Below are 21235 nucleotides of genomic sequence, written 5' to 3'. Positions count from 1 at the left end.
GGGTAACCTAAGGCATAGTAAAGGGTTTACCCAATGGGATAACATCGGAATATCCACTGTGGGTGATATGTGGACGAAGGATGGGGTGGTTCCATTTGAGACCCTGAGGGAGCAATACGATCTGGGCATTAATGAGACATACCGTTACATACAGATTAGACATGCATTAATGACTGCAATTGCACCAGGTACTAAGGTCCCGGAATCTGCTCCGTTGGAAGACCGCCTACTCACAGAATACATGGAAGCCAGCGCCACTTCCCTCACCTATCGCAAACTGATAAACAATCTACCGGACCCATTGCAGAAACTGAAAGAGAAATGGGAGGACGAGATAGGTGAGATGGATGAGACAAATTGGAATACAGCAATGGCGTCACCTAGAGAAGCTGGTATCTCGGCGAGATTTCGGCTAGTGCAATTTAAAATATTAAACCGAGTATACTACACGCGCACCACCCTACATAAAATTCAGAGGGCAGACCACCCTTACTGCTTGAGAAACTGCGGAGAAGAAGGCACACTGTTCCATACACTGTGGTCCTGTCCCAGCATGGTAGACTACTGGCGGCGTGTAACACGCACTGTTGCCCAGACTTTACGAATCTCCGTCACGCCTGACCCTAGAGTATGTTTGTTGAATATATGGGGCCCGACCAACCTGACGTCGCACGGACGGCAATGGGTGGTTATCGGAATGATGTTGGCAAAGCGAGACATAGCGCAAAAATGGGGGGCATCAGATGCACCAACCTTAGCGCAGTGGTGCAGAAACATGGATATGCTCATGATGGTGGAGAGGGCGGTGTATCAACAGAGAGCTAACCCACGTAAATGGAATAAAATATGGTCACCTTGGAACACATATAGGGGGGATCTGTGTGAGCCACTGCCAGAAGAGGAAGATGTAGATAGTTCAGGGGAGGAAGATGAAATAGATTAGGTGTGGAAGGAGAGGTGGGGATGCGCGATGACAGGAAAGGTTCCAGGAATTCCCGTGCTCTCCTGGCGTGAACAATAGGTATGCGAACTGAGGGGTACAAGGCCTTAACCGCTATACTACTATAACTAAGCAAGACGATGTATATATTGAATGCTGCTGAAGATCCAATCTATGAACCTAAAAGTTGAAAGTTACAAATAAAAATGGAAAAGTTGCGCTAGCGGTTGGATGTAGCTGAATGTTGACGCTGAACTCGCGAATGAATACTCCTACTAATGTGTGTGTCTTGATGCAACAATAAAAACAAATTTAAAAGAAAAAAAAAAAGACTTATCACAAGACCTGCGGGACTGGAGACTGGATTTGTCCCTGTTGGAGGATCGTGTGTCCACTTTGGAGGACGATGAAACCTCCGGAAGGGGGAGGTGGAAATGTTGCGACAAGAATTAGCCGCCTCCATGAACAGCAGGATGAACTCAGGGCCCAAGCCAAGGACCCCAAAAACAAATCCCTTCATAATAATATCAGACTTTGGGGGGTATCAGCGGATGTAGAAGGCTCTGACATTCGAGGCTACACTCAAGCTCTCTTTCGTTCTGCCCAGGGCTGGGAAGACACTACTTAGCTTCAGCGAGTCCACTGGGCCGGCTGTCCTGGGGGGCCTGCAGCTAGGCCACAAGACATCTTGGCTTTTGTGCATGACTTCCAAATAAAAGAACCAGTTCCAAAACTAAGCAACCTATCCACTTTCAGGGCCACATGATTGGTTTCTATCAAGATGTCTCCCTCCTCACCCTCCAGCACCGCAGAGAGTTCAAAACTGATACCAGACACTTGCACTTCAAAGAGGTGTCTTTGGCTGGACACAACCCTTCAGACTGGTATTCTGGTGGGATGGCCAGCTTCACCAATTCTGGACTCTAGATGATGTAAGCTGTGTTCTGGGCCTCCCTGCCAAAACTGTCTCCAGGCCTGACATTGGGTCCCCCTGTGAGTCGTTGCCCTGATCATCATCCTGGTGCATGGTGAAGAAACATGGGTCACACCCCCGCACAGGTCTATAAGGGCAAGCACAAGAGCGCAAATAGTGCTGGATAAACTAGCCTCATGCCCCGTCATCACCCGTAATGTCTCATGCCACCGACGATGGACTATACAACTTGTATTGTTCTTGATGTTCATGATTTTTTTTAGACCATGTTAACTGGGGTTTCATATTCCTTCATGTATTAAGGCCTGGCCAAAACCTCTCTGTTCATGTTCCTAGGCAGATCCCCTGCACCAGTCGATTCTTGGGGGTTCTGTTCACAGATCTACTTCACCCCCGATTAATTTTCCTAGAGGTTATAATAATAAGCCCCGATTTTAGAGGCCTCAATAATCCCATGAAAAGAAAAGCGGTCTTGTCTCGTTTAGAATGCTCGAGTCGTGACATTTGTCATTTGCAAGCGACACTTATTACCGAAAGATATTAATTGCATAAAAACTAAATGTTTTCCCCACCAATTGGTGTCTTCAAACTCATCTAAATGTGTGTGTGTGGGGGAGGGGTGCGCGGCTTTCCTCCTCTCACAAAGCTATCTAGGAGAAATATTAACCAAAGTAGCTGAGCTCAAAGGGTGACTCCTTGCATACCGATTTCGCATAGGCACTTTTCACTTCACGCTCACCAACAATATATGCTCATAATGAACACCAGGAAACTTTCCTCACAAACACCCTCACTCCGGTCCCGCACAGCCGTGACGCTGCTATACTGATCAGTGGGGATTTGAACCTTGTGATGGGCAATGTCCAGGATTGCTCGGGTCAGCGGTCTGATCAGGCGGGCCATCACAATTAGACTATTTTACACCTAACATTCCACAATTTACCACAACAACTGGAATGCTGTAATATTAAAAACACATTTGTGTGAAACAATGCACAAGTTGCTGGATTCCCTAGAAGCACAAGAGCTATATAAAGCTGCTTGTGAGGTAGTAAGATTAACCAAATAAATCGGCATATATATAAAACCCAATGATGGTCTCCACTCATTGTCAACATTGACTCAGATGTCAACTGGGATGTTATAAATGCAGTCATGAGTGATGTAGTACATGATGTTACAAGCACTGTATGGAGAGGGTGCAAGATATAGTTACTTTGGGGCGCAAGTTATAGTTACTTGAGTGAACTATAACCAGTAGTGTTTTTTTTGTTTAAAATAGTATGTTTTAAGTGACATTTTCACCTAAGTATAACGTCTCTTTACCCTTTGGTTTTTTTACTGAATGTCCAAGGTTTTTTTTAACATAAGAGGAACATACCACTATAATTCGTAAATAAAAAGTCACTTTACACTTTGGTTTCTTCAGTGAATTTCATTTTTTTTTAACGTAAAGTAAGATGTCCATCACCATGCGTGGCGTGGGCGCAGGGTCAGGCTAGCGCTGCCATCCCACCCACCCCGCGGGCACCTTAACCCCACAGCGGCGTGCCTTCATCAAACCCTATGCCGCCATTCACTGGCTACATCATGTAACAATATAAAAGTTGTCATTTTAAGGAAGGCAGACCTACTGGCTTTGTCAAAGACTCCAAATACCAACCTACATTACTAAAGGTACACTAAAATGTGTTTTTGGTCAGAAATCAATTCAGATATGTGACAGATATTTTAACAATCCCTAGTCAAGTAACAACCCTTTAAAAAAGAGCAAACAGATTCTGCCATGTTTTCGAACAAAAACACATTTTAGTAAAGGTTGCATAATCAGTTTCCTTCAATTTGTCCTCTATTTTCAGAAACATGCATTGGGGGAACAATTGTTTACAGCATTCCGTATTACAGATGTTCCAAAATAGCTAAAATATATATATTACACTGGCAACACTAGCACCTGAATAGTTGGAATTTGATCAGACGTTCCATAGGAAAGACATTTTTTGGTTTCTTAAGAACGTTGGTGCCAACTGATGAATCAGAACAAAATTTTCCAGAAATTTAGATATGTAACAGATATTTTAACAATCCCTAGTCAAGTAACAACCCTTTAAAAAAATATAGCACAAACAGATTCTGTCTTGTTTTTGCCATTTATGTGATACAAAAATTACAAGGAAAATGCTACTTACCAGTATGCATCTGTTCTTGGCATGTAGAGCTGCAGAGTTACACACTGTGCATAGATGGCCACCTAGTGTTGGGCCCGGATGTTTGCAGTTTGTTTTGTTGTAGAAAAGTCTTTGGAAGTCACGGGATAGGTGACTCCTCCTTTGGATGATACTGCGAATGGGCATCGGCTCCATCCCCAGATTGTTTTTCGCCATTAGGGAAGTGATGGAGCTGTACAAGAAGTAGTGATGTCCATGTGTTTTGTATCTAATTAAGATAATACTGGAACAGATAAAGGTAGCTGGGGAGGCGGGTGGGTGTGTTAACTTTGCATACTGGTAAGTAACATTTTCCGTTCGAGGCATATGAGCTGCAGATTACACACTGTGCATAGATTATATAGCAGTACCCACCTTAGCGGCGACCACCAGTATCTGTTGCAGTTGTTTGAAACAGAGTTTTTAGTACAGCCTGGCCCACAGTGGCTTGTTGCTTAGTTTGCACATCTACACAAGTGTTTTGTGAATGTGTGCGGTGTAGACCATGTATCTATCTGCTTTGCATATATCATCTAGAGGAATGTTCCCTAAGAATGCCATAGAAGCCCCTATCTTTCTTGTAGAATGGGCTTTTGGGCGAATAGTTAACGTACGTTTGGCTTTATGGAAACATATATGTATGCATTTAACAATCCACCTAGCTATCCCCGATTTTGATATGGGGTTGCCTTCATGTGGTGTTGAAAAAGACACAAAAAGCTGTTTGGTCTTCCGAAACCCTTGTGTTCTTTCTATGTAATACAGTAATGCTCTTTTGACGTCTAAGGTGTGTAGAGCTCTTTCTGCGACTGTTTGTGGCTGCGAGAAGAATACGGGCAACTCAACAGATTGATGTAGATGGAATGGTGAAATAACCTTTGGAAGAAATTTAGGATTAGTGCGAAGAACCACCTTGTTATGATGCATTTGCAGAAAAGGTTCTTGAATGGTAAATGCTTGCAGTTCACTAACTCTTAGGAGAGAAGTAATGGTTACTAGGAAAGCTACTTTCCAAGTTAGGAATTGCAATTTACATTTATGTAAGGGTTCAAAGGGAGGATCCATTAACCGTGTGAGAACAATGCTTAAAGTTCCACACTGGTGAAGGTGGTGTTCTAGGAGGGATTATTCTTTTAAGTCTTTCCATGAAAGCTTTTATCGCTGGTACTCTAAAAAGAGATAGATGTTGTCTATTTTGTAGATATGCTGCAATGGCAGCAAAGTGTAGTCTGATAGACGTGTAGGCTAAATTACACTTTTGAAGGTGTAAGAGGTATCCTATGATGTGTTGAATAGACACATCTAGGGGATCAATATGGTTGTTTTGACAGTATATCACGAACCGCTTCCACTTAGCAGCATAACTTGCTCTAGTGGTTGGTCGTCTAGCCTCTTTGAGAACGTTCATACATTCTTGAGGAAGGTTAAAATATCCAAACTCTATGACTTCAGGAGCCAGATCGCTAGGTTGAGCTAAGCTGGGTCCGGGTGTCTGATCTCTCCATGGTTCTGTGTTAATAGGTGTGGAGATAGATTTAGTTTTTGGTGTGGTACCACGGATAGTTGCAGCAGCGTGGTGTACCACGGTTGTCTGGCCCTACTAGTTGGAGCAACTAGAATGAGTGTTAGGGAATGTTGCCGAAGTTTGCGTACCACTAACGGAAGTAGTGGGAGAGGAGGAAAAGCGTACGCAAATTGTCCTGACCAGTTCATCCATATTGCATTGCCTTTGGACAATGGGTGTGGGTATCTGGCGGCGAAGTTTGGGCATTTTGCATTTTTGTTGGTGGCAAAGAGGTCTATCTGAGGTTGTCCCCACGTTTGAAAAAACGGTTAAAGAACTTGTGGATGAAGTTCCCACTCGTGGATTTGCTGTGTCAGGCGACTCAGCAGATCTGCTATGCTGTTTTGTATGCCTGGGACATATTGGGCTAATAGGAATATAATAGGAAGATTTTTTAAGTTATAGCCCACCTCAATATCTGCTGTGCTAACTGAGAGAGCTGCAGAGAGTGTGTTCCTCCTTGTTTGTTTATGTAGTACATGGCTGTCATATTGTCTGTGCGGACTAAGACAGCTTTCCCTGATACTTGTTTTTGGAATTCTTTTAGGGCTAGAAAAACAGTTAGCAGCTCCAAGTGACTGATGTGGAGTAACCTTTGTTGCGGTGTCCACCTGCCTTGCATGGTGTGATGCAGTAGGTGAGCTCCCCAGACGGAGAGCGACACGTCCGCTGTCATGGTTATTTGGGGAACTGGCTCTAGAAACGGTCGGCCTTTTGAAAGGTTTTTTGTGCTCCACTATTGCAGAGAGCGATGAGTCCGACTGTCTACCAACACTATGTCTGTTAATTGACATTGAGCCTGGTTCCATTGGCGCGCTAGGCACTCTGAGGTTCCGTGAATCCTGAACCCGTTTCATAAAGGTCATGGTTTCGTTACGAATTTGATATTAGCGAACCGTAACTAGTTAGTGCGGCAACTATGAGTGTTTTGATCACGTTAGACCGATGGATTCACTACGTATTTAGGGATTCCGTTCTGAACCCTTGGGTTCCATTTTGTCTATGGCAGCCATTTTGTGGTTGCCCTCACATAGGCCGATGACTGTGGCTGAACTAGTCTTTTTAAAGGACATGTACACCTTAGCTCCAGTTTGTGCTGACTCCTGTTTCACCTGAGTGAACTGACCCTGTTGCCTGAAGCTGACCTTGTTAAACCAGTTCCTGCCCTTTAGCTGATCAAGATTAAGGATCAGAGCACAGGAGATCGTAAAGTTTTATTGCACACAAATATGCCTTATCCTACTCTCACCTGTTTCTGCTCCTTTCTTTATGGTCTATTTATGATTGGGTTGTGGCCTTTTTTATTATGGGTTCGTTCGACCTGTCTAAAGAAGAATGTTGGGTTTGACCGATGATTGATCATGGGCTGGGCAACTGAAAAGTGGGTTTTACCGTCATGCGATCCCTCTGGTGTGGATACATGTGATTGGACAGTTTGTAAATGTTAGGTATTTGTCTGGAATGTGATTTTTGGCATAAAAAGGGACGACTTGCTGTGTAAAATTGAGCAGTCTCCTGAGAACTCATACCGTGATGATTTCTAGGACTGCTGTTACTGGCTGCAGCCAATAAATTTGATCTTTGACGCCACCAAGAAGAATCCGTGTCTCTGTATTCTAAGACAGGTGGAACCCGAAGACTTTGGGCGTGCCCCTGGCGCCGCTGGGTATTAAATAACCCGGTTCTTCAGTTGGCGCCCAACGTGGGGCGACTTCAGCTGTACCGGTCCAAGCCTGAAGATCGTGAGGAGCTTCGTGAGGAAATTCTGGAGGACGGCCACCACTTCATCGACCCCGGCATGTCGAATGTGGACTGAAAGTCTTTTCTGCAAGGCTTCCCGCTTTCCTGACGGCTACGAAGGACTGCTGCCCTGACTGTCGCCCTGTCTTGGACCCATTTGTGATGCTTTGTACGGCGAGACGATAGACGGGTCTTCTGGTGGCGTGACTGATACCTCAGTTAAGTATAAGTGGGTCGCTCCCAGTCCTTAGTTTTTGGTCCTTTGGTTCTTAGTTTGTTTGGTCCTTAGTTTTGATTTGAAAATTGCAATTTCCAAAGCCGAGGGTCTTGTATATTTACGAGTGTATCGGTAGAGATAATCCCTTGAAGTTTGAAGCTCGATTAGTGAGCGAAGATGCCTAATCGTAGCAAATTTGGTACTTGGTTTGGTTGTGGTTGCGACAGGGATTCCCGATTAGAGGATTCGCGTTCGATACCTCCGGTTGGAACTCGACTTATGAGCTCTATTCTAAACACGGCGTGGGCCCCATTACGTTCAATGAAGTATGGGTCCACTGCACTAGAAAAGACGGTGTCTTACAATGGCCCCAACATGGTAGCTTTAATACAGAGATTTTAGACAATTTAGAAACTAAACGATTTAAGAAGAAAGCCTGGCCGGCAATGTTTGACTCCTTTCGCCTTTGGCGTAAAGAAGCCAGACAACGAGAAATTAAACAAGCTAAAAGAGATAAAAGAGAAAAGGATGTATCAATAATGCAAGCTGCTAGACAGTTTAAAGAAAACGAAGAAGATAAAGCAATTGAGGTGTCAGATAGGCAACATAATATGGCTATTGATAAATGTTATCCAGCTTTGCCATCTCTTCTTGAGAATGCAACGAAGGACTCTGAGAAGGATCCTTTGATGTCACATTTGTTGAGATTACCACCCCCTTATGCACAGAGTGCTACGGCACCTTCGCAACCTCCAGTTGCACAACCTCTTGTTGCTGTTCAGCCACCGGCTCCTCCTCAGCTGGTTCTTCCTCCTACGGCGCAGCCTCCTCTGGGGCCGCCGACTTTGCTATCGGTATTGTCTGGAACTACTTTGCCTTATTCTCCTGTACCTTCAACTTCTCTTGCTACTAACCCTACGCTTCTATCACCTCAAAATACTTTGTCTCCTGTCCTTATGACAGCTTCTCCTTCTGCTCGACAACGAATGACTGATACTGTTACTGGTCTTTTGTCTCCTTTCTTTGGGTCATTGAGTATGACCCCTGTTTCTGCACGTAAACAAATGCGTAGTCAGCTACCTGGTCCCGAAGAACGGGCAGTGTTAGATCTCTTGGCTCGCAGATGGGTTTCGAATGTTTTGAGGTATAATTTAGAGTCAGTTATGGATGTCTTCCTGCAGTGGGAAGCACCCAAGCAGAGATATGTGTTTGATGTAATGTGTACTTTCCTCCGTGAGGAATGGGAAGATAATGATTTGGGTTCAGTCCCAGTAGAGTTGCTAAATGTCCAGTCTGAGTTTGCGAAAGGGACGATAGTGGGTCCCGGTGTTGAGAAAGCAGTTGCGACGATACTCGCGTTTAGGAGCGAGTTTCCGTCTCAGCCATTGTTTGAGCCTGATTCCGCAGTTAGGAGAAAAGTGAGACAGTATCCAATGAGAGAGGTCCCCCCAGTTTGGAGAGAAGGAGACGCAAACGCTAATCCGCCTGTTTTGCCTCATTTTCAGAGAGTATGGGTACATGTGCCATGGAAGAGAGTAGAAGTTTTGGGCCTTAAACAGTCTTTACCTGATCCCCGTAAGAATCCAGCTGGCTATTACAAAGAATTGTACCAGACAGTTGACGCATGCATCATGAATTTAGCCGACATAGATATGCTGTTGGGTAATGTAGTACCTCAACCTCTATGGGCAAAGATTCGTCATGAGGATCATGCAATTGAATTAGGTGACTCATGGCTCAATATTGCTGCTGCGGACGCCAGACAAGTTGGTGGTTCTAAGCCTGAGGCTCTAGTGGCTGATCTACCTGGTAGAATTAATAATTTAATGAAAACAATGATGCCAGCATTACGTGTGAATTGGGACAAGTTAGCAGCATGTAAGCAGAAGAAAGACGAAAGTGTATCTGATTTCTTCACTAGGTTTGAAGAGACATTTATAGATCATGGTGGTCAGGATATGAGTACGGAAGGTGGGCAAAGATTGTTCGTAGATAAGTTTGTCTTTAACTTACTTCCTGAACTGTGTAATAAGTTGAAAGATTCTGAGAGTTCTTGGGCTGTTTCCTTGTCGGCCCAGATATTAGCGACTGCACAGTACTATGAGAATAGGGACAAGGACGAGAAAGAAAGAGTAGAGAAAAAGACCAAAGACTTAAAGACAAAGGTTCTTTTGCAGCAGGCGTATCCGTCTCGCTCGAATCAGCAAGAGTCACAGCAACGCCCACAGTTTCAGCAAACTCCCCCATTTCAGAGACCGCCACAGAACGCTGGGTATTTTCCTCCAAGACCACCCATGGGTTTGAATCAGTGTGCGTATTGTAAGGAGGAAGGTCATTATAAAAATGAGTGCCCTGTTTTACGACAGCGCGCGAGTGGTATTCCGGCCCCGAGAGGCCGTGGTGGTTTTCAGCAAGTGTCTAGGGGTAGAGGACGTGGTGCGTTTCCTCAGAACGAACGTTCCTTTCCCCCGCAGAATTTTATGAATTGTTTTGATCAACAGAAAAATGCATCTGGTCAGTCGACTCAGTACTATGCTGATGACTATTATGTTGAGAGCGAGAATGCTGATTATAATGACTGCTAGGACAGGTTGTGGTGAGAATTTGTTGGGTTTGGATTTGTTGAAAAGGTTGCATGCAACATTACATTGTTTTCCTGTGGGAGTACAGCTTACATTGGGTAAGAAAGTGATCTCTCCGATGTATTTGTCTAAAGATCGGCTTCCACCGGAATTGCGTTCTCTCCCTGATACTCTTTGGGCTACTGGTCCTAATGATGTGGGTCTTTTGGAGATTCCACCTTACGTTGTAACGCTTAAAGCAAATGTTAAATTGCAACGCATCCCCCAATATAGGATTTCTAGCGATGGTGAAAGAGCGCTTTTAGTAATCATCTATGATCTGATTGAGAAAGGTGTGATTGAAGAAACGAGAGGTAATGTGTGTAACAGTCCTGTTTTGCCTGTCCTGAAACGCACTGACTCTTCTCAGCCACCTGTTTATAGGTTTGTGATCGATTTTAGAGAGGTTAACAAGATTGTCGTGCCACAGTTTCCAGTTGTTCCGGATATTACTGCTTTGTTGACTTTGATTCCTGCTTCAGCTGCCTGGTTTTCAGTCATAGACTTGAAAAATGCTTTCTTCAGTATTCCAATTGCTGAGGAGAGTAGAGATATTTTTGGCTTCTCTTTAGGAGGCCGAAGCTTCCGGTTTAAGAGAGCTCCCCAAGGCTATTGTGAAAGTCCTTCTATCTATAGTCAGGCTTTGAAAACTCAACTTGATACTCTTGTGTTGCCTGCTGGTGCTGCTCTTATTCAGTATGTGGATGATCTGTTAGTGGCTGCTGATGATGAGGAAACTTGTAAAGAAGCTACTATTTCTTTGTTGCGACATTTGCCTGACTTGCACCATAAAGTGTCACCTTCAAAGTTGCAGTATTGTTGCCAAGAAGTGGCCTACTTAGGTCATCTCTTGTCAAAGGAGGGAAGAAGGTTGACCCCAGAACGAATTCAAGCGATTGCACAAATGACTGTACCAAGCACACAGAGAGAAGTGCGTGCTTTCTTGGGTATCACGTCGTATTGTAGACAGTGGATTCCAAATTTCTCTCTATTGGCGAAACCTCTGTTGGCTTTGACTTGTAAAGATACACGTAATCCTCTTCCGTGGTCTGACGATTGTCAGAAAAGTTTTTCTGAGTTGCGTGATGCGTTGTGTTCTGCTCCAGTGTTGGGTACTCCTGACTACAGTAAGCCTTTTACACTCTATGTCCACGAGAGAGAGGGTTGTGCTTTGTCAGTTTTGACTCAACAATTCGGTGATAAGCCGCGTCCATGTGCGTATTTCTCGTCAACTTTAGATCCGGTAGCTAGAGCGTTGCCGAGTTGCTTGAGAGCTACAGCGGCAGTTTCTATCCTACAGTCTGCTGGACTGGTGATGGATAATACGTTGGTTGTGATGGTTCCACATGCAGTGGATACTTTATTAAATCGAACCAAAACACAGCACCTTACTAGTGCGAGGTTGTCGGGTTATGAGTTGACGCTTTTGGCTAGTCATGTGCACATCAAGCGGTGCAATGTACTGAATCCAGCGACATTGTTGCCGATTTCTGTGGATACAGATGGTCAGGAACAGCATGATTGTTTTTTGAGGATGGAAGAGGAAACGAAGGGGAGAGTTGACTTGAAAGACACTCCTCTTTTGGACCCTGATGGTACGCTATGGGTTGATGGTTCATGCTACAAGCTTCCGAATGGTGACACGACTGCAGGATATGCCGTGACGACATTAAGTACAGTTGTCGCAACTGCACGAGTGAGCTATAATTCAGCACAAGCAGCGGAATTGATTGCATTAACGAGAGCGTGTGTTTTGTCTGAAGGAAAGAGAGTGAATGTGTATACCGATAGTCAGTATGCGTTTGGTGTTGCCCATAGTTTCGGACGTTTGTGGAAAGAAAGGGGATTCCTCACATCCCATGGGACTAAGATTCAGCATGGACAATTGGTGAATGAGCTTCTCGAGTCACTTACTTTGCCGAAGCAAGTTGCGATTGTGAAGTGTAGCGCTCATCGGAAGGTTACGGATGATGTTGGCCGTGGTAATGCGTTTGCGGATGAAATTGCGAAAGACACAGCAAGAAATCTGATGAGTCGAATGTATGTGGCAGGCCCTGCAAGATGGATTGGTGATGTTGGAATGTGCGAAGATACGATTGAGAGTGTGAAATCGATACAGGCTGAAGCTACTGAAAGTGAGAAGAATGTTTGGAGAGAAACTACGGGTAGATTGGATTCGACTGGCTGTTGGGTTGAATTGTCAGAACACCAAAGATGGATGTTGCCAGATGCGTATGTGCTTGCGGTGGTTACGATGGCACATGGTTTGTCTCACATTAGTGTGAAAGGGATTTGTAAGTTGTTGGCTCCAGTATGGCAGAATGCTGGAATTCCCAAGTGTGGGGAGAATGTGGTCAAGAATTGCATGGTGTGTTAAATGTATAATCCTGGCAAGGGAACCCCAACTCCAGCTGGTCACTTTGCTCCTCCGACGTATCCGTTCGAGGTTTTGCAATTAGATTTCATCCACATGGAAAGGTGCAATAATTTAAAGTACTCCTTGTAGTTGTTTGCGCCTTTTCTAGATGGGTAGAAGTATACCCCCTAAAAGATAATACTGCCTCGTCCACTGCTAAAGTCCTGGTCAAAGAATATTTCCCTAGGTTTGGGTTGCCAAGGATGGTATGGAGTGATAACGGAAGTGAATTCGTGGGGAAGGTGATGAAGAGAGTGTGTGAAGGGTTGGGAATTCACCAGAAATTCCACGCTGCGAATCATCCCCAATCAGCTGGTTTAGTTGAGTGCTATAATGGCACGTTAAAGATAAAGCTGGCTAAGATTCAAGCGAGCACTGGTCTTCAATGGCCTGATGCTTTACCGTTGGCACTTTTGTCGACTAGAACTACAGTACATTCCCGGATAGGCCTTAGTCCGTATGAGATTGTCTTTGGCCGTCCGGCAAACGTTTGGGGAGTGCCGAGGCCAACTTAGTTTAGTGACATCGAATACCCTATGCTAGTGGACTACTTGTATGACTTGACGACTAAATTGCGTGTCTTACATCAACAGGTTCATGATAAATTGCCGCCAGCTTCTGCGGACCCAGGTCACATCCTCAATCCCGGTGACTGGGTCCTGGTGAAACATTTTCAGCGGACTAAGAATGATCAGCCCCGCTGGAATGGACCGTACCAAGTCCTGCTATCTACGAGGACTTCAGTAAAGGTGTTCGGGAAGAAAAACTGGATCCACGGCGCACATTGTAAGAGGGCGCCGTTGCCTCTGCCGTACGACCAGTGGGTCCGTGAAGGTATTGCAGATTCAGAGACTGAAAGGGTGCCGAAGTTTGCACCGTTTAGCGACGCTGAGTTGGTGTGGAGAGGCTCCGAAAAAGAAAATGACGATGTCCTTCAAGAAGCTGTGCCTGTGTCTCAAAGATTAGACACTACTGAACCTGAACTGTTGTTTCAGCCTCAAACGAGGCCCGGAAAAGAGCGTTATAATCTACGTCCTAGAAACAATGGACTAATAAAATAAATGAATTCCTTTTTTTGATTTTTGGAACTGAACTCTCTCAGCCAAGAAACTTTTTTGGTATATTTTTGTGAACCACCATCCGGGTTCAGCTGTAGGGTCACGGTGTAAAGACTAGAGAGTACAAGCCGAAGACGCAAGGTCGACGGTTCTGGTTGGTCTAAGGGAGTTCCCTGGGCTGACAGAAACATTCCTTAGCAGAAGAAAACCAACGGCCGTGAACAGCATCGGTTAGAGGATGGAGTTTTTTTGAGATTGAGAGAGCCGTTGAGAAAATGAATTTTAAGAAGAAACTGTGTAAAATTATGCATAGCAAATGTTTTCTGATCACATGCGCCGCTGGGTATTAAATAACCCGGTTCTTCAACTCTTGAAGTGGACGCATTTGCAGTCTTGCGTGAGGTACTATAAATATGCAAGATGCCATCATTCCTATGAGTTGCATGAACACTCGAGCTGGGAGTGAGTGTTGTGGTTTGAATCTTGTTAGGAGAGTTTGTACACTTGTTATCCTTGCTAGAGAGGGATAAGCTAGTGTTAATTGGGTGTTTATTGTAGCACTGAGGTATTGTTGTATGTGGGAGGGTAGCAAATGCAATTTGTTGTGATTTACCATGAATCCTATATTGTGGAGCAGTTGGATTGTAGCGTGAGTGTGTTATACACACTGGTTGTATGAGCTGGCTTTTATGAGGCAGTCGTCTAGATACGGGAAGACGTGAATATGCTGTTTTCTTAAGTGTGCTGCTACTACAGCTAGGCCTTTCGTGAACAACCTTGGTGCTGTTGTGACTCCGAATGGGAGCTCTTTGAACTGGTAGTGCTGCCCGTCTAGCACAAATCTGAGATATTTTCTGTGTGCTGTGTGGATGGGAATGTGAAAGTAGGCGTCATTGAGATCTAGAGTGATAAGGAATTAGTTTTGTGACAGTAGCGGAAGGACTTGTTGAAGTGTGACCATATGAAAATGATCCGACTGTATGTAAATGTTTAGAGGTCTGAGGTCTAGGATAGGTTTCAGAGATCCGTCCTTCTTTGGGATTAGGAAGTATAGGGAGTATACTCCTTTGTTTTGTTGATGCTTTGGAACTAGTTCGATAGCATTTTTGTGCAACAGAGATACCACTTCCTGTCTGAGCAATATCAAATGTTCTTGTGACATTGGACGCTGTCTGGGTGGTATGTTTGTGGGGTGGATTTTAGTTCTAGACAGTAACCTGACTGAATTATTTGAAGCACCCACCTGTCTGATGTGATGTTTTCCCAGGCTGTAGATATTGTTGAAGTCTTCCCCCGACAGGAGTGGAATGGGGCGGGGGAAGGGGAGCCATTGGGTAGGGGCTGGAGGCAGAGCGGGAGTTGTTGTTCTTGCCTCTGACTTTGTTGTTGTTACCTCTTTAACCACCCCTTTGGTAGCCCTTACTATAGATGGATTGTGTAGGGGCTTTGTAGGAGGAGGAAGGTGTATCTGAGGAGTATCCCCTATTGGTGCCTCTAAAAGATGAGCGTCGAAATGAACGTCTGGGAGCCTGCGACTGCAAGGCTCCCATAGATTTGGCTGTGTCTGTAGCTTTTTTCATTTTTTCAAGTGACACATCCACATTGGGTCCGAATAAATGGTGCTCATCAAAGGGTTGGTTGAGTATGGCACTTTGGACTTCAGGTTTGAACCCTGATATGCGTAGCCAAGCATGTCTATGCAGTAAAACACTGGTGTTAACTGCTCTTGAGGCAGTGTCTGCTGCATAAAGTGCACAACGAATAGAGGTGTTTGTAATATTTTTCCCCTCTTGGATGAGCTCATTTGCTCTATCTTTATACCTATCATGGAGGTGCTGCATCAGTGACTCTAATTCGTCGTAATGTGCCCTGTCGTATCGTGCCAATAATGCTTGTTTATTGGCAATATGCCACATGTTTGCTGCTTGGGAGGCAGTTATTTTCCCTGACGCGTCAAGGAGTTTAGACTCTTTATCTGGTGAGGGAGCCTCACCTGATGTTTGTGAGTTTGCTCTTTTGCGTGCGGTTGAAACTACAAGCGAGTCTAGTGGAACTGGGCCTTTTAATATAGGCAGGATCTGAAGGTGCTGCTTTATATTTTTTCTCTATTCGTGGGTTAATGACCCGAGTTCTGACTGGGTCTTTGAAGACTTCAGGAGCATGCTTAATCACTCCTTTGAGCATGGGTAAAATGGATGTGGATCTCTGTTGGTTATCAAATGTATCCATTATGAAGTCTTCGTCTACTGGGTCTGTATGCATGTCTACCCCATGATACTGCGCAGCTCTGTGTACTAGCTGATTAAAGCCCATAGTGTCTTCTGGTGGGGAAGGCCTAGAGGGTTATATGTTGTCCTGAGGGACATTTGGGACTTCTGGGGTGTTGTAATCATCCCATGGGTCAGGTGAACGTGGAGGAATAGATGGATGTGGTATGATAAGAGGGTGTAGGGGAATGTTGTGGTAGGGGAACAGGTGTTGATGGCATATAAGAAGGGGAAGGAATACTTAGCGGGGATGTAGCTATGTCCTTCTTCTTTGGAGGAGGAGCTGGTGCAGGTTTATCCAGTGGTCGTTTCTTTGAACTTAATGTTAGTTGACCAGTGATCGGATCTCTAGCCAGAGTCTTTTGTGCAGGGTCTTGGTGAAATAAGTTCTCTGCAGGCTGCTGATCTTTTGGTGCGGAGGAAGGTTTTGGCACTGAACTGGCTTCTTTTGGTTTTTTGACAATGTCTTTAACAGGAGAAGCAGGGTTATTTTTCAGTTCCGAGTGTTTTTTCGGCTCGGAGGGTTTTTTCGGTTCCAATGAAGGTTTCGGATCTGGCTGTTTTTTCGAATCCGAAGCGTGTTTTCTTGGTTCCGACCTTGGTTTCGGTGCTGAAGGACCAGTGGTATGCTTCGGTGCCGATTGTTTCGATGTTGGCGTGGAAGCCGATGTTGTCTTTTTCAGTGCCGGTGGGTGTGCGTCGGCACCGTGGGGAGGTCGACTCGAGCCCGAGTCGCCTGAAGGCTTAGATAGCTTCTTAGCCGGGCTCAAAGGTGGGGCAGTAGAAGCAGTGTCTCGGTGTGCACCCGAGCCTGAGGGCGAGGGTGTGACCGGAGCCTTTTTTGGGTGTGTCGAGGAAGGGTCGGGGTCGACGGTCTTACTTACGACCCGTTGAGCTGGAGTGACCTCTTCGACATTGGAATCTTCTGCCTCGGAGTTGGTCTCGACGCCATGTTGTTCTCGGACGTCGACGCCCACTTCGAAGATGTCTGGAATCGGAGCTGAAGATCGAGCCATTGTTCTCCTCGCTCTTCGGTCCCGGATCGTCTTCTTGGAGCGGAAGGAGGCACAAGCGGAACAGTCTCTTGCCTCGTGCTCCGGGGAGAGGCAGAGGTTACACACCTCGTGAAGGTCGGTGTGGGGAAACTTCGACCCACATTGAGGACACTTTTTAAATGGTGTCCTTTCCATGAGCTGGAGTCGAGGCCTAGTTAGGCCCGAAGGCCGTCGACAATGACTGGAATCGAAGTTCTCAATGTGGAGAAGTAGCGTCGACTGGAAAAGGGTTAAAAACTAGATTCTGGAAGCCGGTGAGGATTGCGCGTCGAAGAAATTGGTTCCAACACGGAGCGCTGGAAACACATCCGAGCCCGGTGGCGGAAAAAAACTATCTGGGGATGGAGCCGATGCCCATGCGCAGTATCATCCAAAGGAGGAGTCACCTATCCCGTGACTTCCACAGACTTTTCTACAACAAAACAAACTGCAAACATCCGGGCCCAACACTAGGTGGCCATCTATGCACAGTTTGTAATCTGCAGCTCATATGCCTCGGACAAATTGATTCTGCCTCAAACAGAGCCCAAGGGCTGTGTTACACATAATGACCAGTGGATGCAAGAAGTGTGTGCACCCATTTTCTGCATCCCAGTCCACTTTAGTATTACAGAAGGGGCTGCAGATGCTTGTATGCCCTCTTTTGTAATATCTATAGCACTGGCGTACAAGGAGCACCTTCACTTCCTTGAGAGGGCCTTCCTCATTTGCATGTGGGCATTGCCCCATGTAAATGAGGGAATCACTTTGCCTCTGTGCCCGTGCCATATTACAGATGTAAAAGACACACAATTGATGGACGGAGTGCAGAACAAATCAAACCATTCACCCCCAGTCAAGAGATCTGGGTTAAATTTATCATTCTTTTGCTCACCACGCCATCCCAGTTTAGACCTGGCCATATGCAAATCAGTCTTGACCCTATGCTTCATGGGAACAGTCCAGCCCGAACAGCCAAGCCAGGTCCTCCCAGGACTGGAAACAAGCAACCTCATCAGCCAGGATAGCTTGAATCCAATGGCACAGTGACTGGGGGAGAATGTTTGATTTGCTGTACATTCCGTCCATCATTTGTGTGTCTTTTGCTATTACAGTTGAAGGCACAGAGGCAAATAAGGTCTTAAAAGGCACAATAACAATGGGCCACAAAAAGGTGATGCATTCTTAGTGTGCCACATGTGTAGCCCTCTGGACGAAGCAATGGCAGCAAAGTAGGTCCCATGAACATCCCCCTACAGGCAGGTGCAGTGACTCACTACATCTGCCTACAGTGTTACTGCTGTCACCACTTTAAGTGCATGTTGGGTGCTGCCTGCACAATGAAATTTGGAGCGGCTGAGGGTAACAGCGAGTTCGCATCTGCCTTATGCCCAGTGTGCCCTATTACAATTAATGTGCTGCCCGCGCATCAATTGTAATAGGGCACATCATCTCTGTTGCGCCTCTGGCACATTTTTGAAGGTGCACAATGGTGCAAACATAGATAGTGTGCATGTTACATCACAGAACCCTGTTGTTTTCTCTACCTCGTGTTGTGGGCATGTCGAACAATAAAAACTTACTGAAATTGAAAAAAGTGTGATTAGTTTTTGTCATATTCGCCCTGGTGCAAATATTCCCACTAATATGGAAGCTAAAGGAAAACATTGTAAATGAATTAGTCCTACTTTTATAGCAGTGTTACATACTAGAGTTTTGCTCAGAAGTCAGCGCCGGCTTTACTGAAGGTCGGGCTGCTGAATTCCAAGGCTGTGTAGTCTTGATTTCAGCTCAAGTCTCTTGAATCCACCACCCTACACTCTGCCCCTGTATCTCGCTCTTGCAGGTTCTTTTTCGGCACTGCTTTCTCTCCTCATCGCTGTTTTACCATCTTTCCTTTCCTCCTCCTTTCCCTCTTCTGTGTTTTTGTCTCTGATCTAGATCAAAGTCTGTTGAGTACTGTATGTAAACAGTTAGGAAAGCACTTCTTGGTCAATTACGATCAACAGGCACTTATGCACAAATACAAATCCTCTACAAAAGACTATTCTGTCCATTTGGAGCACTCTCTGGAAGGATTTAAGGTACTGATGTGCTACTCATATCCAATACGTCTGTTGTGTTGAGTTAGACAGGGGTCTTACTGTGAATTTCACACTTTGGGAGTGGTGTCTCACTGCAGACGTAAATGGACTTGCTTCATGTTCAAACTCAATGGGACTCTTCACCTAGACAGGATGTCTATAAAACCATACCCTTATCATTAGGTTGCTGGATACATCTGTACTTTTAGAACCACACTACTCTTTGACAACCAGACCTATTATTTTACGTAACCCACAAGTTGAGACTTGGGAACATTTAGCGTATAATGAAACACGTGTTGCCTTTTGACGAATAAAGTGAGGATACAAACAAAGCTAAACATTGAAATCTTTTCCTGGACTCATTTATGTACTGTCCATTATGTGCCTCATCTGATGACGTGTGATCACTTTCAATTGCCAATTTATAACTGGTGTGCTTCCTACAAAGCTTCCGAAGGAGTTCCCTGAGCTCATACCTCCATTAGTTCGAAGAGCAGTCCTGGCTCAATGACCACAGTCACATCATACTCCACGGCATTCTTGCCCGGGATGGATCCGAGGAAAGAGTCTCTCAGGGCACAGGCACCCTCGATCGCTTCTTCCAGACCCGGCTTCTTCCACACGGCGCTCGAATTAATCCAGCCAGTGCGAAAAACACCTTCGGACTCTTGAAAAAGAAAGGCAGGTGTGCCCATGAGAAGTGGCGTTTAATTTAGCAACAGCTCAACTGAAAATAGTTCCTAATTAAGTATTCTGAAAATGCAATAAACTTTCAATTTAAAAACATCTTAAATATGTATTTTTTTTAAATGCCATGACTCAAATTCATTAAGTTTCACTTGAGCTGAAATTCCTCTTGACATTTAGATATGCTATTAAATGTTTTATGGGGTATTTTGTAAAGTGTAAACATTCATTCTAAATAGGTCTCTTGAGCGATTTAAAATGGTGCTACCATTCCCTACTTCCCTAAATGTAAAATCAGGGAATGGTGCTTGAAAACACACAATTAGATTTTATGTTGCCCTTAGAACACCGTGACTTACTTAACAGTTGGCTAGAAAGATGAAGTTACATCAATATGTAAGAGAAATAGTTTTGGTTCTAGTATTGTGCAGAATCGAAATTTGCCTAGCATTTGTAACGGTAAGTTTCAATTCTATTAAGGACACGGAGGCGAGGATTATGCTTTTCTTTCTTCGCATTTATTATAAATTGAAAAACACAGCAGCCTTAGAAAAGCTCATAATGCAGAAAAATGCTCAAATAACAACAATAAAGCATTTTAGTCGCATAACTCAAGAAAAAACAATGTCTCTGGGACTACAACTCCCATCATGATAATACAACAGTCTGAACGGAGTCCTTCCTCTATGTCCACAGTCCATAGATAGGCAGTCCCTTCTCCATGTTCCTCCTCTTTCTTCGCGCAAATTACGCCATCAGTTCATTGGTCTGACTTGGAACCATCGTTTCCTAACAGAAGAAATAGAACTGCGTCAGCGCCGTAACGGAAAATTTAGGATTTTACAATCGAATTAACTATTCAAGGCTCATATTCAACCATGAGGAAAAAACTTTAAAACCTGATTACTTACTGCCATACGGGGGGGGTGTCGTTCGACGATATACCGGGTGGAATAATCCTCGTCTCCGTGTCCTTAACAGAATTGAAACTTACCGTTACAAATGCTAGGCAAATTTCGATTCTATGGCAGGACCGGAGGCTCAGATTATGCTAGTTCAAAGCTTACTCACCACCAAACTTGCAATATCCACCACCGGCTTAAAGTAAAACCTCTTAAAGGTGGAACCGGAGGACCAGTCCGCGGCCCGCATCAAATCTTCTAGACGAGCTCCCGCAGAGAAAGCCTTAGAGGCCATGGCCCCTCTGGCAGAGTGAGCTCCGAAACGTTTGGTATCAATACCTGCCTCTTGCATGACCCAACGCACCCACCTGGCTATGGTGGGGGAAGAGACCGCATGGTGTGGTTTTCGCAAGGCAATTAACAATTGTCTCTCGCCCGGAGGGCGAATGTCCCAAGTCATATCTTCATAAGCTTTCAGACACTGAACAACACATAGTTTCGGGACATCCACGAAAGCCGGATACGAAATTGTTCTAGACGCCGATTTTGTGCGGCGACCAA

The 21235-nt window shown here is 44.9% G+C and overlaps 1 protein-coding gene across 1 annotated transcript in view; it reads right to left on the bottom strand.

The window, feature by feature from the left end:
• Window positions 1-21235, bottom strand: part of IARS2 (isoleucyl-tRNA synthetase 2, mitochondrial) — a 532602-nt gene that overhangs the window by 97885 nt on the left and 413482 nt on the right. Inside the window, exon 21 of the mRNA XM_078649801.1 lies at window positions 19562-19752. Within this exon, the coding sequence (XP_078505927.1) occupies window positions 19562-19752 (191 nt within the window). The remainder of the gene's footprint in view (window positions 1-19561; window positions 19753-21235) is intronic.

This window comes from Lissotriton helveticus, chromosome 6, assembly GCF_964261635.1.
Source record: "Lissotriton helveticus chromosome 6, aLisHel1.1, whole genome shotgun sequence".
In the NCBI taxonomy this organism is placed as follows: Eukaryota; Metazoa; Chordata; class Amphibia; order Caudata; family Salamandridae; genus Lissotriton; species Lissotriton helveticus.
This window is presented reverse-complemented; position numbering and strand designations above follow the sequence as displayed.